Genomic DNA, 15,360 nt, shown 5'->3' with positions numbered 1-15,360 from the left:
CCGCAAGTTGGTCTTAATTTTATTCGGAAAATGGTATTGAAAAGTCTTAAAATGTCTTAATTTTGACTTGGTCAAACCTGTAGACACCCTGGTAATGCAATATGTATGGCTATGATATGCCTACCAGACCTTGTCTACAAAATCAAGCTTGTTGGTTTAGCAAGCTAGGTCAAGACGATTGATAAGGTAGAGACGGTTCATAAAGGAGTTTCTTCCAGAATCCTTGTGCCATGAGGTTCCAAGTTGCCTAAATGACTGCATATATCTATGTCAATGAGATCGGACTTGATCACACTTTAATTCATTGATGACATGTGAATGATTTATCTGTGTTACCATATTGGAAATCAGTCAAATAGATGATGTAGGCTGATGGACAACAGCAACTAATGCTAAAACCTTTTAATGAGATAAATCACAGAAATCCATAAGAAATCAAAGTGGATAAAGATAAGCCCCAAACTCGAGAGATAAAATCCCTATGCATTCTATGCAAACTGACTGTACTCCAACCTGACTGAAACAGACAGCTATTCTAAATATGGACACAATAAATAATAAAGGTTTTCCTTGTTTAAGTCCTAAAATGTAATTATTAATTCTATGCACAGTCTTAAACAAATTATAAACAGAATTAATATGTACATAAAACCCCTTAAAACCTTTAAAGGTAGAGTAGGATTGCGGCCAGCGTATAGGTTGGCTATTGCAACTATGCTGCTCATTACGACTGTGCTGCCTATTCCCTAATTTGATCCTTTCATGAATATTTACAAATAAACTAACATTTACTAGAATGAACAAAGTACAGTAAGTTTTGCAGCTAAACTGTCTATTACAGAAAATTCAAATTGGCGGCCATGGAGAAGATCCACCTTTTCGTGTATGAAAAGTTATTTTTTTCCATTCATAATAAATAGTTAGAATTTGGTGGTGCTGGTGTAGTATGTGAAATAGGTGACATTTGTGAATGAGCAGCATGCATTCTGGAAATAAACTGCTAAAAGCATTACACACTCTACCTTTAATGTCTGAATTTACATAGATACTCTGTAACCAATTATCTTCACACGCGAAGATCCAAGTGCATCAAGTAACATAATTCTTTGTTAAGCCCCATCAGAAAGGAAAGGATTTTACATTTCCCTGATATGGACCATATAGAGCAGATAGGCTACATAGCCCGTGGAGGGCATCAGTGAGTCAACAACAGGAGTAAAGTGAAGAGCAGGACGAGGGGGCAGCATGTCGTCTTTGGAGAGAAGCTGCAGAAAAAGCTGTCACAGCTGGAACAGACAAACAACCGCAAATCAGTCAAAAAAAATATGACTCAGGATTTTATAAAAAGCAGTACAATGATGAATCTAACTATTCATGTAGTTATTGTGGTATGGACATTTAAACTGAGCGATACTTAAAAGTCAAGATTCCCCATATGGATGTACAAACCCCAACTCCGATGAAGTTGGGACGTTTGGTTAACAGTGAATAAAATCAAAATGCTATCATTTTCAAAACATTCAATCTATTCACTAGATGGAGAATAGTGAGAAGACAACATATTAAGTGTTAAAACTGAGAAAAAATATTGTTTTGGGGGACATATGTACTCATTTCTAATTTGATAAATCCAACACGTCTCAAAAGAGTTGGGACGGGGATCAGTGAAATTTAGTAAACATCCAAATAAGATAAAACAACAAAGAAGAACATTTCAAAATGAATTGTACTGACGGACAATATAGGTGTCCAGGTATAAGATCATCACAGAGAGGCTGAGTCACTCAGAATTAAAGATGCAAAGGGAATAATTACCATAGTTATTACATACATTTTTGAATTCCCTTTGATTTACCACGATTGATTGTATATAAGACATATTTTTGTTAATAAAATCATTGTATAGGTTCATGACATCATGAAATATATATTGGCTGTAGTCTCACTCTAATTCCTGGAGTGCTAGAGCTATTGAAAATTGACCATATTAAGAATGCTTAATGCATGAAAATGATACAGGGGTGTAACATTCTCCTAAGCACCTGAGCTCACTTGAAATAGACCCAGAAGACATGGGAAACTGTCCTTTGCTTACAGAAGTCAGCAGAAGTTGTAGAAGTCCATTCTTTTTGACAATAATAGAGCATTGCACATCCTGTGCTACAGTAAAAATGGACCATCCAACTTGTGTTAGTGCTAGCTTCAAAAGTCAGCCTCCATGATGGCATGCGGGTGCAGTAGTGCATTGGTTAAGATGTTCTCACTCATCTGTAGAGTTAAATACAGTGCTGAATGGTATAAATGTGTTTTAAACAGCATGAAAAGCCACTCATGCATTATATTTTGAAGGGTGATCTTCGATTACTGCCACATAGTAAGGTCAAATTGCATTCTCTACTATGTTTTAACAGTTTGGCTCCATCATAAGGACCAGCAGGTGATAAAATGGTGGGTTTTTGGTCAAGACCTGTCACACTGTAAGCACTACAGAAAGGAAAACTTTGCAAAACATGACAAGAAATACACCCACCATTTAAGCTGGTGAAATCATGTCCAAGATAGGAATTAACACTGTTTTTTATATAAAATCATCTCATCGGTTAATGCATTTAACTGTTAAGTGTTGTCTTTTGTTTTGTTTTTAGTCTTCCTCGACATTTGCTGCCATTTATTGTCCCCGTCCCAACTCTTTTGAGACGTGTTGGATTTATCAAATTAGAAATGAGTACATATGTCCCCAAAACAATATTTTTTTCTCGGTTTTAACACTTAATATGTTGTCTTTTCACTATTCTCCATCTAATGAATAGATTGAATGTTTTGAAAATGATAGCATTTTGATTTTATTCACTGTTTACCAAACGTCCCAACTTCATCGGAGTTGGGGTTTGTAGATGACTAGGAGCAAGTATCCCAAAGTCTTTTGATTTCATACAGCCTTGAATGATATCTGCATTTCAGCTGTTCTGAATCTTAACGGAATCCCTCCATCTTTTTCGCTAGTTATCATTGCAGTTCCATTTTTTTTAGCACTGCATGGATAAACAGTTTTGTGTTGTAGACTGATAAGTTGTAGTTGTGACTTACTTGCCATCCACATCAGGCCCCTCCGTGGTGGTAGTGGTGGTTGAAGTTGTGGTTGTTGTAGTGGTAGTAGTGGTGGTTGGACTGGTAATGGTAGTAGTGGTGGTTGGAGTGGTAGTGGTGGGTGGACTGGTGGTAGTAGTAGTGGTGGTGGGTGGACTAGTGGTGGTGGTTGGAGTGGTAGTGGTGGGTGGACTGGTGGTAGTAGTAACCCTTTTTGGGAGAGAGTGTTATATTGCATAGTCATTTAACAAAAATAATGCCAAATATACTATATGGGCTGCAAATCAATTAAAATTCCTTGATATAATAAATAATGCACAATAAGACCTTTACCTGTCTGGTCATGTAACCTGCTATCATCTTATGGTATGCATTACAGTAGCGTAACTCTTATTGGTATACAGCTTACTCACGGTCTACCAGGCGGTTCTTCAAATGGTAAGCACTGTGAAATAATACATAGTGAATTTGAAGTGGGTACCTTGAACAGGAGTAATCACTATCCTTAGGAACCGATGTGAAGTTTTGCTGTGGAATTCCAGGGCAGGGCAAAGAGTTGTTTGTCAAGAGAGGTCTGATATCTGAAATGGAGATTGAGACAGCCCATCATTGAAAAAAACGTTGACTTTGCCATCAAGGGTCTGGTTTGGCTGTCCCCGGAGTAGTGATGGGCAAAATGGATTCATTACTTTAAATCTAGTGCCACATATTCCAAATGACATTGTTTTGCCTGTCCAATTCAACCAGGTGATTATTTAATCAGCCAATTACCTGGTTGGATTTGACTGGTAAAACCAAGTCATTTGGAATATGAAGCACTGGATTGTAACTAATGAATCATTTTTTTGCCCATCACTGCCCCTGAAATGCTGCACTTGCACAAAGAGGGCGGGCCCCCCGAGTTCTTTGGCTACAGATGTCAGAGATATTCTATTGACAGTTCTTCTACTCAAACATATAAGACAAGAAATGAGTGTCCAGTGTAAGAATACCAACCTTGCATGAAAAAGGAGATGACTGCATCACCTCCTTTCAGGAAGTCTCTTTTCCGTAGGTCATCCAGTGTCATGAAAGTTGAACGTCCAACAGCGTACGAGGCGTAAAAAGTCTCACCATTGACCTCGGTAAGTGTTCCAACCTCACGAGGGTTATCCCACAAGGACTGCTCTGCATCTTTATTAGAAAAGAAACATGTTTGGATAAGTTCATGATGTGAATAGCAGTGCAGTACAGTTGGAAAAATACAAATGCAGAAACAGAAAAATCTGTCAAATATTGTTCTTGAGTTTAGACACACTTATCACTGTGGTTGTGCCCTTATGGTAATTGTTCTTCGTATGAGTTAGCCCTAATACTTACTGATCATCGCTCCTGGATCGGTGGTTATAGTCCTCAGCTTAGACATGTGCATCTGCATGCGTGGATTCTGATCCACCATTATGGAAGACAACTGTCTCCATGCAAAAGGCCACTCTAGCTGGTCGTCATAGTCTCCAGACACCAGGCGTAAATACAGGCCAAAATACGTTGACCTCAAAGACAGACGAATCTGATAGCCGTAGCCATCAGTGGTGTAGTATCTTGGGCTATATATTTCGCTGCGAGCACTACTGTTCAAACGCTCCTCAAAGTTCCGGATCTGCCATGTGTGATGGGGACATTCGGTCTCTGAGAGGTTGATGTCGTCCACCGAGAAGCCCCCGCTTGAAGACCCTGATCCCTTGCGGCCCTCAAACTCCACCTGGAAGGTCTTAGAGGCGTTCAGGGGAACATGGTGGAGCTGCCAGTAATCAGCTGGGGATCCTAAAGAGGAGGAGCAGATAAATACGGAAGATGATCCAAACCCTCTCTTAAAAAAGTGATATTTACACAATGTAATGTCATTCTTTCCATTATGACAGCCATGGCCGTAACTACCATTGAGGACACAGAGGTCATGTCCTCTTTTTTTCAGTAATGTAAAATGTATCTATTGATGAAAATCAATATATGATCAACAATGATAAATTCAAGTCTATATACGCCACTCCCATTTATCCTCAAGGCAGTGATTAATGAAAACAAACTTAAGAGTCTGCCTGAAGTGTTTGAAGCATTCTAAATGTACAGAATGCAGCACAGCACGCAGTATTTGACCTTGGTCTTTGGAAATGTCTGGTTACAGCCCTGATGACAGCCTTCTCTTAGAACTGAAACCTTTAAGCATTCCAAATTGGCAAATTGACAAATTGAATTATTACTACTGTAGTTACTACTGGAGATGTATGATAGTACCACTGGCCAGTCATTTTTGGATTTAAAGACAAGAAATGTATGTGTAGTTGCTCACATTACCTGTTATCTGTCCCATCAGCCTGCGAGTTCCCTCCACATCGTCTTTGCTTTCAAACTCCCTGATCCAGATGTTGAGCTGATCCATTTTGTTCCCACTGTAGTAATAGTAGAACTGAAGGCACTGGATCTGGCATGGTCTAGTTGGAGTCATCCTCTTGGTTATGAGCCTGGAGGAATCCCCTTTGTTTCCTTTCACAGTGCTGAAGTGCATGAAGAGGCCACTACCTAGGTAACCAGATACACACTGGTAGATGAGCCTGATGGATTTATTGATTGCTTTATGTCACTGAATACCTTTCCCTCAAGGGGTATTGTTTTCAGTTTGTTACACTTAAAATATACGTAAGAAACAATATGAAAAAAAATACTGATCGGATTTACCGTGTACATTGTTTTTAAAAGAAGATGGGAAAATGAGTGCTAGATGACCCCCAATACCTTTAGATAGAATTGGGTCTTGCTAATTGTCAAAGGTTAAAATATTTATTTTTCATTCTTTTTCTATTTGTAAGCTATAATCCAATCCATTGCAATACAGAATGAAACAACCTGCCTGAGTGGGGTTTGTTTTCTACTACCGGTCCTTGTTATTTATTGCCTTTACCCTGTTTCTCGGTGCCCAGGTACGTGTGGTCAGAATGGGGACCTCCATCAGTTCGACTCACTGTCTGCCATTCAGGTGAACCCCTGGAGCAGACCGTCATCTCGCACATGCTCTCATCCTCAAAGCTGCAGTTTTGCCTCAAGGTGACTGACGCATCTAAGTCAGACAAAACACAAACAGCAGCTTGAAAGACAAGCACACATGTACCTTACGTGAATCTTCTGAGAATGTATGGCCCCAATCAAATAGTGTTACAGTAGGTAATTCAATTTTGAATGTTACTATGACTGAATTAACACTTAGACAGTTGGATGTAACAGTGTTAGGGCATATACAGCTTCACAGTGTTAATGCAACACTCCAAATTGAATGGGGCAATGTCTTCTCAGAGTGGTGTTGAATTAACACTGCATTTTTTACTGTATAGCTCTTACTGCAACGGTAGAGCCTGTTGAGTTCCAGTGCATCCGTGGGACTCATTTCAACACTGTTGCCGATCACATCTTGAAACTCTGGGTTCTTTGTGAGGATGGTGGATCCATTTCCGTTGGTGAAAAAGTTTTCCCCATAATGCATGACAGATGTGTAGTCATATGATGTATTAAGGAGGCTGGAGAAATCTTCACTGACTTTTTCAAAGTTGTTTTCATACCCTTGATTAAAAAAAAAACAGAACAGCACATACAGTAGCTCAGTGTCCATTATATTGTAACGTTGTATTCATTGAGCCATTTTAATATATCAAAGCATTTTCAGGCACACCAAGGAAGACATAGTTATTAAGTGTTATTATTAAGGTATGTTATGACACAAACACACCAAGAGTGACAATGGCGACGGATGTAATTGACTTTGTATGGAGGAGCTGGCGTCAGGAGAGACAAAAGCGATTTGGGCGACGAGGCGATTTGAGCGACAGTTTATAGTTGAACTTTTGCGAATATTATAAATGAGGTATGATGTGGTTCGGCGAGAGCTGCCACAGTCAATTGGACTGTCAGAATGCTTGCATTCTGCTTTTTTAAAAAAAAAGATTTTTTTGGGGGGTCTTTTTCGACTTTATTTGATAGGACAGTGTGAGAGGTGGACAGGAAGCGAATTGGGAGAGAGACGGGGAGGGGTCGGCAAAGGACCCGGGGCGGGAATCGAACTGCCACTGCAGGGCCACCTGCATTCTGCTTTTAATGGTAATACTCTGTTGCTTTTATCACTCGTGTCGCTCTTGCTATGAAGACAGTCCCGCAACAATTTGTAGCTTTTGTCTCTTCTGGTGTGTTCACAGGGTTATATTATGTAATTAACACTTTTTTGCTGAGTAAAATACCCCTTGCTGTCATACAGGGCTTCATTCACCCTTACACACACACACACACTTTAGCTATAAGTTTGTGAACCTTCTCTGATGTTTTCCCAGACGATTGTGACGTGCTCATCTCTATCATATCTGGCCTGTTCATGGTAGAAGCCCAAGGCATGGAGAAGTTCATGTTCTACAGTGTCAATGACTGCACATCCAGTTCCGATGGAAACCGTCTGTGCATTAGAAAAGACCTGTCCAATATAAGACCAACACCTGCGAAATACAATATTTGTATCACTATTTAGGCCTATTAGAAATGTATTATATTTTTAATGCCTTCATTAATATAATCAAGTTGAATCGAAGAGAATTCCATAATGTGAACTCTGTAAACTCTCACAATTAGTCCCTTTAACAGACAGAAACTTACCCTGATCTTTTTTTGATGCTGATGTAGGGTGTTTGATTTAGTCGTGGAGTGAAGTCGATGCATGTTTTCAGCCTGAACTGCTCAAGTGCCCTTAAAATGATGCCTTTGGCACTCAAGTCTGCAAAAGAAATGGTAAGCGTTTTTTTTTGTTTTTTGTTTTTTTTTAAATCATTGTAGACACACAAAGACCAAGTTAAGTTTGTGGGGTAGCTAGTTACATCATAATGGACATGACAGCAAGACTGTCATGATTGTTATAGTCTTTTTACATTTTACACTTTTACATTGGCTATATCATATTTTAAATTGCATCTAAAACCTTGGGCTTTGACATACTGCTTCTGAAATCATTTCTCTCTAACCTAGCCCATCTTTCACAGTACCATTTCAACATAATATCAATGGTTAAAGCACTGGATATAAAGTGAAGGTATGATGGGCCTGACCTTGATCCAATACAGTAAAACAATACAATGTTACTTCAACACTTAGAGAGCACTCGAACCAAATACAGCCTGGAAGGTGTTTACTACTTTAATTAACTGTATAGTCATGTTCGCTTAGTTATAGGCCAACTCACCAAGGCTTCTTGCCAGCTCATAAGGAACGGAGGTGTTCCATCTGCGATTCTGATTGGTTGTAGAACTTCTGAGGTCACTCTGGAGGTCAATTTAAATAAAAATCAAGCAGTACAACAGAATATGTGATATGTTGATATGGAATAGGTTTACATCTCATTTTACTGTGTATAGGCTATTCTATTCTATTCTATTCTATTCTATGTGATTGAGTTTTAATAGAAAGCTACTGACCTCCATGATGTCTCCCCCAAACAAATGTAATCCTGCAGCTAAATGCAAAATGAAATACAATGGTGTTAGTATATGACATCTGTGTTCTCATGTCATTCCCAGTACCTTTTCATGTTGTTTATTGTCCTTGATTTGAATGTACATATAGCAAAAAACCTACCGTCATTGATTTCGGAAATGCTGTGAGTTTCATCTTCAAGCTCTTTGAACAAAAGAATCGACATTACAAAAAACCGTTAGCATGTATTAACAATGTATTAACAATGCATTATTTATTTTACTTACATAATCCTACTGAAATTATTTACATAATTTAAAAACTGTTCTTTGAATATGGAGCATGTTTTCAAATTCCATCAAAGCTACTCACCTATGAGAGGAAGTGCTGGCTGTAGTGTGTGTGTGTGTGTGTGTGTGTGAGAGAGAGAGAGAGAGAGAGAGAGAGAGAGATGAAAATTGCAAGCACATTTCACTTTGTCATTATAATTTATATGGTATATGAAAGCAACTGAAATCCATTGCAATATCAAAGGTTCCTACCAGACTGAATGTTCCCAGTGCATTCAACACTACAAATAATGGCAGCAGCATCCTCCTAATGCAGCCCATCTACAATGTAAAAGACTGCTTTCATCAAAGTGAAATACATTTTATATACAGTATATCGAGAATGACCGCTTTCATATGATAGGCATATACGGTAAATTAAACATTTTACATTAGTGGAGCATGAAATATGAGGGAATAATGATGTAAGTAATATATCAAGTATGGTTAAATAAGACATGATATAGCCTAGGCAGTGATGTTTAACTCTTCAGTCATCAATAAGGACTCACTGTTAAGTAAAGTAGGAGTCCTAAAGGTCCATACATACGTATACAGGAGATCCTTGTTGCCAGTGATGATGAAGTCTCAGCTCTTCTGCTGGAACTGAGAGCGGACTTTGAGCTGTCCTTGCTTATTTATCTGAATGCAGAGGACCACTATGTAGCCAGACCTGTTTTCAGTCTTGAGTAATCTCAGAGGGAATGTGTAATTTTTTTGACACATGCATTGTGTTAAGATGGTTTTAACACATAGTGTGGAATGTGACACAACGTGCACCGTTCAGTTAAAATAGCCTACTGTATCTGAAACATTTTGTGTTAAAACTGCAAATTAATTATTCTTATTTCAAATGTATTTATATGTACAATGTAGCCAATTACTCATCAGAACAGTTTTTGTTACACTATTACTAACACTTTCTTATGACACAAATATGACACATTTACTGTAACAAACAACAAAAATGTCCCTGAGCACACACATTCAAATATGTTGTCCCTGAGCAAACACAGTTTGTGTCATTTTTGACACAATACTCCTGATAAGGTGTGACTCGAACTGATGAAAAGAAAGTTTGTGCAATTGTTCACAGGTGTTTACAGATGTGACTGCACATTTTTGTGTACCGTTGTTGCTCTCACTGACAGATGATAATCTGGACTGCATTGGTTGCTTTTCCATTCCAGTCTGTTACCAATCATCATCACAAAGACTAATATAGCACCAACTGCAGTTCCAAGTCAATACCTTTTTACAGTGTGTCCATATGGCTATCGGCCAGTCTTCTTTCTGCACCGTGGCCTACCTATGCAAGACCAGTAGGCTACATTGGGCCTTCATATGTTATAGCAAGCTGTTGCCTCCCTGAAACATTTTAAGTCATGGTCTCCCATTTGAGTAAGAGCTTTTTTTAATCTACCTTTGGTGCTTTGTCTTGCCATATGTCTTCCTATAGTCCTGCCATTCCTTTTTTAGTGGTAGGCCCCTTGTCTGCTTTTGTTGACATTTGTATTTGTTGTTCTATTCTTCTCTGCTCTACCTCCACAAATGGCAGGGAAGGGTAAAATAACTCGTAGCCGCTGTGCAAATTCTAACAACATTGCCATGACAGTTGTCACATTATATTTGTGGTCAACTTATTGCCTGCCCTTTTGCTCACTCTTTCATTATCCTGAGCTCTGAGAGCATGAGAGAACGTACTGTACACAGTAAAAAAAAAGTTTGACACCTAATGTTAGAGGATCTACAATGTTTCTAAGGAATCTATATGTGGTGAATTGGTTCTTATAGTTCTCAGAAACTCACATTTTCTTTGAGAAACCATCAAATGCTACCATTTAAAAAAAACCTAAAGTGTTTTCCCCAAACGTTTAGGTTCCTAAGAGAACTAGCATGGTCCCTCAGAGAACCAGCCGTAGGATAATAAATTTGGTAGTTGAACTGGTAGATCACAGTGTTGCAGGTTCCTTCCCAATTCCTTCCTCCCTCCTTCGGCAGAATGCCCTTCAGTGGGCCTCTTAATGCCACACTGTTCCTGAGACTGTAATCAATACCCTGAAATATCTGTAACTCGCTTTGGATGACAGCGCCATCAGATAAGTGTAATGTAACGTAAAATGTAATATAAATTAACTTTTAGGTTCCCTGACAATCCAACTGAAAATCCCATGAGGAACCTTCAATTATTTTACCCGGTGCTTGCAGTTGTTGCGCTGCTTGTAGCGGCTGTGCTAAACTGCTACGATTTTTAACCCATGGTGTATGTATATATATATATATATATATATAGGATTAAGATTACCTATAAGATGATGACGCAAGAATGTCGTGCCATTTGAACAGTGACCCCAAACATTATGTCAAGTGCACCAAATAGACCTGCACTCTTATGTAAGAGCCGACATTATCTTTCAGCAAAACACAAGACACTAGACAACAATGCATTTGTGGACAGACATAATTGTCTCTTTGACAGTGGAATTGAAAAAAGAGAAATGTCTGTTACATAACTACTGTGTGTGTGTGTGTGTGTATGTCAATGGTATAGCACATCCAAGTCAAACACTTTGTGTGGTTCATTCAGTCAGTCGGATTCTTTCCTTCTTTGGAATGTCATAATGTTGTTCCATGTTTAATTGTATGAAAGACACGGTATCTTGTACTCATGTACTTTGTAAGCATAATTGGATAACAACAACCCAAGAGATGCCCTCCGCATCAGGAAGCTGTCCGATACTCTTTATACACTCTGGGTGTCTCTCATGCAACTCCTGGCATACTTTTCCCATCCAGGATGCAAGAAATTATTTGCTTCACCCATCACTGCGGTCAATCATGGCAAGGTCACTTACCCTGAGGTCCTGGGTGGTTCCTATGGTTCATACGATGGTTGCTTTTCCGACTGGTGGTAAGCCGTTCCACTTATGACACCATTTTACAGTAAGTGAAGGCAGAAGAGACTGGAATATGAGGCCCTCTAGGGTATGTAAACGTGTGCTCTGACCGCTACACCAAATAACCAGGCAAGCTGGTATGACAAAGCACATTTACAACAATGGTGATGGTCAGAACCCTGTCATTGCATTTCAGTAGCGTAGTAGTATGCAATAATAATATACTTATCTCATAATAACTTAGTTGTACAGTATATAGCGCCTTTCAAGTAACCTAAGATCGCTTTACAAAAGGAGATGGGCTTAGGGAATAGAGGAGAGAAGAGGGGAGGGGGTAGTGAGGGTGGGGCCTTGCCGTGGCCAACCGGTAGGGCACTCGTCTACCATGCGGCCGACCCGGGTTCGATTCCCGGCCTGGGTCCTTTGCTGGCCCTTCCCCGTCTCTCTCTCCCCATTCGCTTCCTGTGACCACCTTCACTGTCCTATCATAAATAAAGTCAAAAAGACCAAAACAATATCTAGAAGTGGGGGTGGGGGAAGGTGTGGTTAAGGACCTCAGGCCTCAGTAGAGCTTCAGAAACCTTTGGGGCCTGTAGCCCGTAGCCCATCCCACATTGACACCTTTGCATACTCCTAGTTGTGCAACAGAAAGGGCCACGTCACAAGGACATTTGATATCTTATCGCATCTATATTGTTGCCCAACACAATGCATTTTTTAATCCTTCATGCATTTTGCTCTCTTATGCTGACAGATTTTGTCCGCACGACAGGAGCCATTCAACAGTACCATGGTTTGGTAACATCCAGAGGCACACGGTGTTCGCAATAACATTCATCAACATGACATCTGTCAGTGGTTGTCGTGTGAGTGGGAACAGACAAAAGTTTCAGGATAATGCAGTTGCATTGTCTGACAGTGATCGTAGGCTACAGTACGGTTGAAAACACCCAAAAAAACACTAGCATCTTTTGAAGAATGAACTGTGAAATATACAGTAGCTTTGCTTGCATTGCCTGCCAGTCATGTCTAATAGCATGTGTAACATCTAACACTCTTCTCCCATATGGAATTACACATACTACTGTACCATTCATTATGATTCATTCAACACCTAGTAATTTGTATACTGTGTACTGCATCACAAAATGCACGTTTTGTTAAAAACAAAAAATTGGGAGAAGCGTAATGAAATTTGACATGCCCTTATTACCACCTGCATTCTATTCTATCCTCAACCGTCATTTATCAGAATTCAGCACAAAAAAATACAGTGCATCCGGAGAGTATTCACAGCGCTTCACTCTTTCCGCATTTTATTACGTTACAGCCTTATTCCAAATTGTATTAAATTAATCTCTGTCCTCAAAATGTAACATAAATACCCCATTATGACCATGTGAAAAAAGGAGTTCTTGCGGGTTTTGTTGTGTGGTGGTAAACAAGTGAATTTTACCAAAAAAAAGTTTATCATCTGTCAAGTCAAGCATGGTAGTGAGACTAACATTGGGGATGTATGAATGCAGTCAACATTGGAAATCTGAATTACACCTAAAGAAGCATGCATGTCAACATGCACTGTGACTACAGAATGATACAAATGATACTCTCCATAGGATTTCAGTCAAAACTCACGCCCATCTATTTTAGCCAGGTGCAGACTGAAAATGTAAAAATTCAATGTAAAGAAAGGTTGAAATACACACAGAGGACCTCCCTTTAAATCCCTTTTCATTTTGAAATTAAAAAATGAATGTAGTTGCTGCCAAAGGTGGTTCTACAAAGTATTACAGTTTTTCTCAATTGGTTTTGTACATTTCTCACAACAGAATAATGATTCTCAAAAGTCTTTGTTCAATTGTGACTTCCTGGTGTTACCTGTGCACATGGTCAAATCAGTTTCTCATTGTTTTCGGTATATAGCAAATGATATCGTCCACCATGCCATGGCTGTGTACAATTCTCAGTGATTCCGTACATTATCAATTGCTTTTGTCATATCACTCAAAAATCTTTGTCACTGAATGCATGAAACTATCTCAATCTTATCTGATAAATGTAATATAAAACCGAATTTACAACATTTCCCATCCAATCTAAACAACATTTCGCTTCAGAAAAGATCCTCAAGAGTGTACTATTCAATTGACAACATGAGAAATTGATTTGACTAGCTTGTCCATACACTATGACACAATGACTAACCATTCTGCTGGCGCTGATACGTTCATTGACACAAAAAACTTGGTTTTGAAAGACATAAGGGTTTTGAGCAAGAGACTTTGTTTTGCAGGTTATCCACCGTGTTTTGCCATTTGTTAAAGCTGTTTTGAGAATGAATATTATGTTTTGCAAATTGCGAGAGAGATTCGAGAAATGTACAAAACCAATTGAGAAATACTGTAAGCAAAGGCTGTGAATACTTGACTAAATATGATTTCTGTGTTTTTAAATTTTAATATATTTTCCAAATACTCTCAAATACTGTTTTTTTCACATGGTCATAATGGGATATTTATGTTACATTTTGAGGACAGAGATCAATTTAATACAATTTGGAATAAGGGTGTAACATTATAAAATGGGTAAAAAGTGAAGCGCTGTAAATACTTTCCGAATGCACTGTAGGCACGCCTATTCACCCTTCTGAATCTCATTCTCAGCTCAGCCATCATTCGGTTTAATTTCAGTGCACTGACATTTGGAATGGCCCTTACAGTTTTTCTCAATTGGTTTGGCTAATTTCTTGAAACCGAGATGACATTTCTATAAATTTTGGGTCATTTGGCTAAACATTCTTACACTTCTGCACAACAGTTCAGATAACTAGCAAAATGTCATATACCTCCCAAAACAGCTCATTCTTGCTTCAGCATTAAACCTTCTCCCACATAAATAGTCAGTACCATAAAAATGGCATATATCCTTCTCAATTGGTTTGGTTAATTTGCATTCATTTAGTCATTCTGTCAAAATAAACTGGATGGTTCAGCATATCGCCATGGATCCTCATCACTTGCTCATATCACTCCAAAAACAGTTTACCCGTGTGTCGAAACTAAATTCCTTCCACAGAATGCCGTTTGAAAAAAATTCAAGAAATTAGCCAAATAACACAGGAAACTGTAATATACACGGTTATAAAATTATTATCTACAAACTAGTAAAGTTACAATACCATCTGGCCTGTTGAACGCTGTCATGAATTTACTGTTTACAGTAAAGAAATTCTTAAAATATTATGTCCTTGACTGTTTTGACAATTGTGTAGACTACTTTGCATATGATGACTCACACAATGAAACCATGCTGACATGTTTTGGAGAGGGCAACCATTAGACTGAGAATGGTCTAATTCGTTTAGATAAGACAGGTCAATTTATTTGGAAAATGTGCTAAATGTATGCTCAATGTGTCATCTGTAGGGTACTTGTATATAGCCATCTGCCGAGATGTACTAAACATTTGAGACATGTACAAAGCATATGAAATTTGATGAAAGCAATGAAAAATGCCATTCTGTTGTGGGAAATTGTAAGTTGGGTTGGAGATTTGTCCGTGTTGTTTTG

At 38.7% G+C, this 15,360-nt stretch overlaps 1 protein-coding gene across 1 annotated transcript; it reads right to left on the bottom strand.

The window, feature by feature from the left end:
- Positions 1–404: 404 nt before the first annotated feature.
- LOC134449847 (meprin A subunit beta-like) lies at positions 405–8,573 on the bottom strand. Its single transcript, XM_063199955.1, has 10 exons — positions 8,568–8,573; positions 8,336–8,414; positions 6,460–6,678; positions 6,026–6,181; positions 5,422–5,646; positions 4,447–4,890; positions 4,084–4,260; positions 3,569–3,668; positions 3,088–3,297; positions 405–1,286 (listed from the first exon to the last, which is right to left on the bottom strand). The coding sequence occupies exons 1-10, from the start codon at positions 8,571–8,573 to the stop codon at positions 1,196–1,198; spliced, it is 1,707 nt and encodes a 568-aa protein (XP_063056025.1). The 3' UTR covers positions 405–1,195.
- Between the last annotated feature and the right edge of the window lie 6,787 nt (positions 8,574–15,360).

The sequence above is a fragment of the Engraulis encrasicolus genome, chromosome 5 (assembly GCF_034702125.1).
Source record: "Engraulis encrasicolus isolate BLACKSEA-1 chromosome 5, IST_EnEncr_1.0, whole genome shotgun sequence".
Taxonomy (NCBI): domain Eukaryota; kingdom Metazoa; phylum Chordata; class Actinopteri; order Clupeiformes; family Engraulidae; genus Engraulis; species Engraulis encrasicolus.
Note: the sequence above shows the minus strand (reverse complement) of the source record. Positions and strands in the feature narration are given on the sequence as shown.

Bases quoted from the DNA above. Each gene is read 5' to 3' on its own strand.
- LOC134449847 (XM_063199955.1), bottom strand. The intron at 6,182-6,459 runs GTAAGAGCTATA...TGTCTGACTTAG, and splicing joins CAACAGGCTCTACCGTTGCA to ATGCGTCAGTCACCTTGAGG. The intron at 1,287-3,087 runs GTAAGTCACAAC...TGTCTGTTCCAG, and splicing joins GGGCCTGATGTGGATGGCAA to CTGTGACAGCTTTTTCTGCA.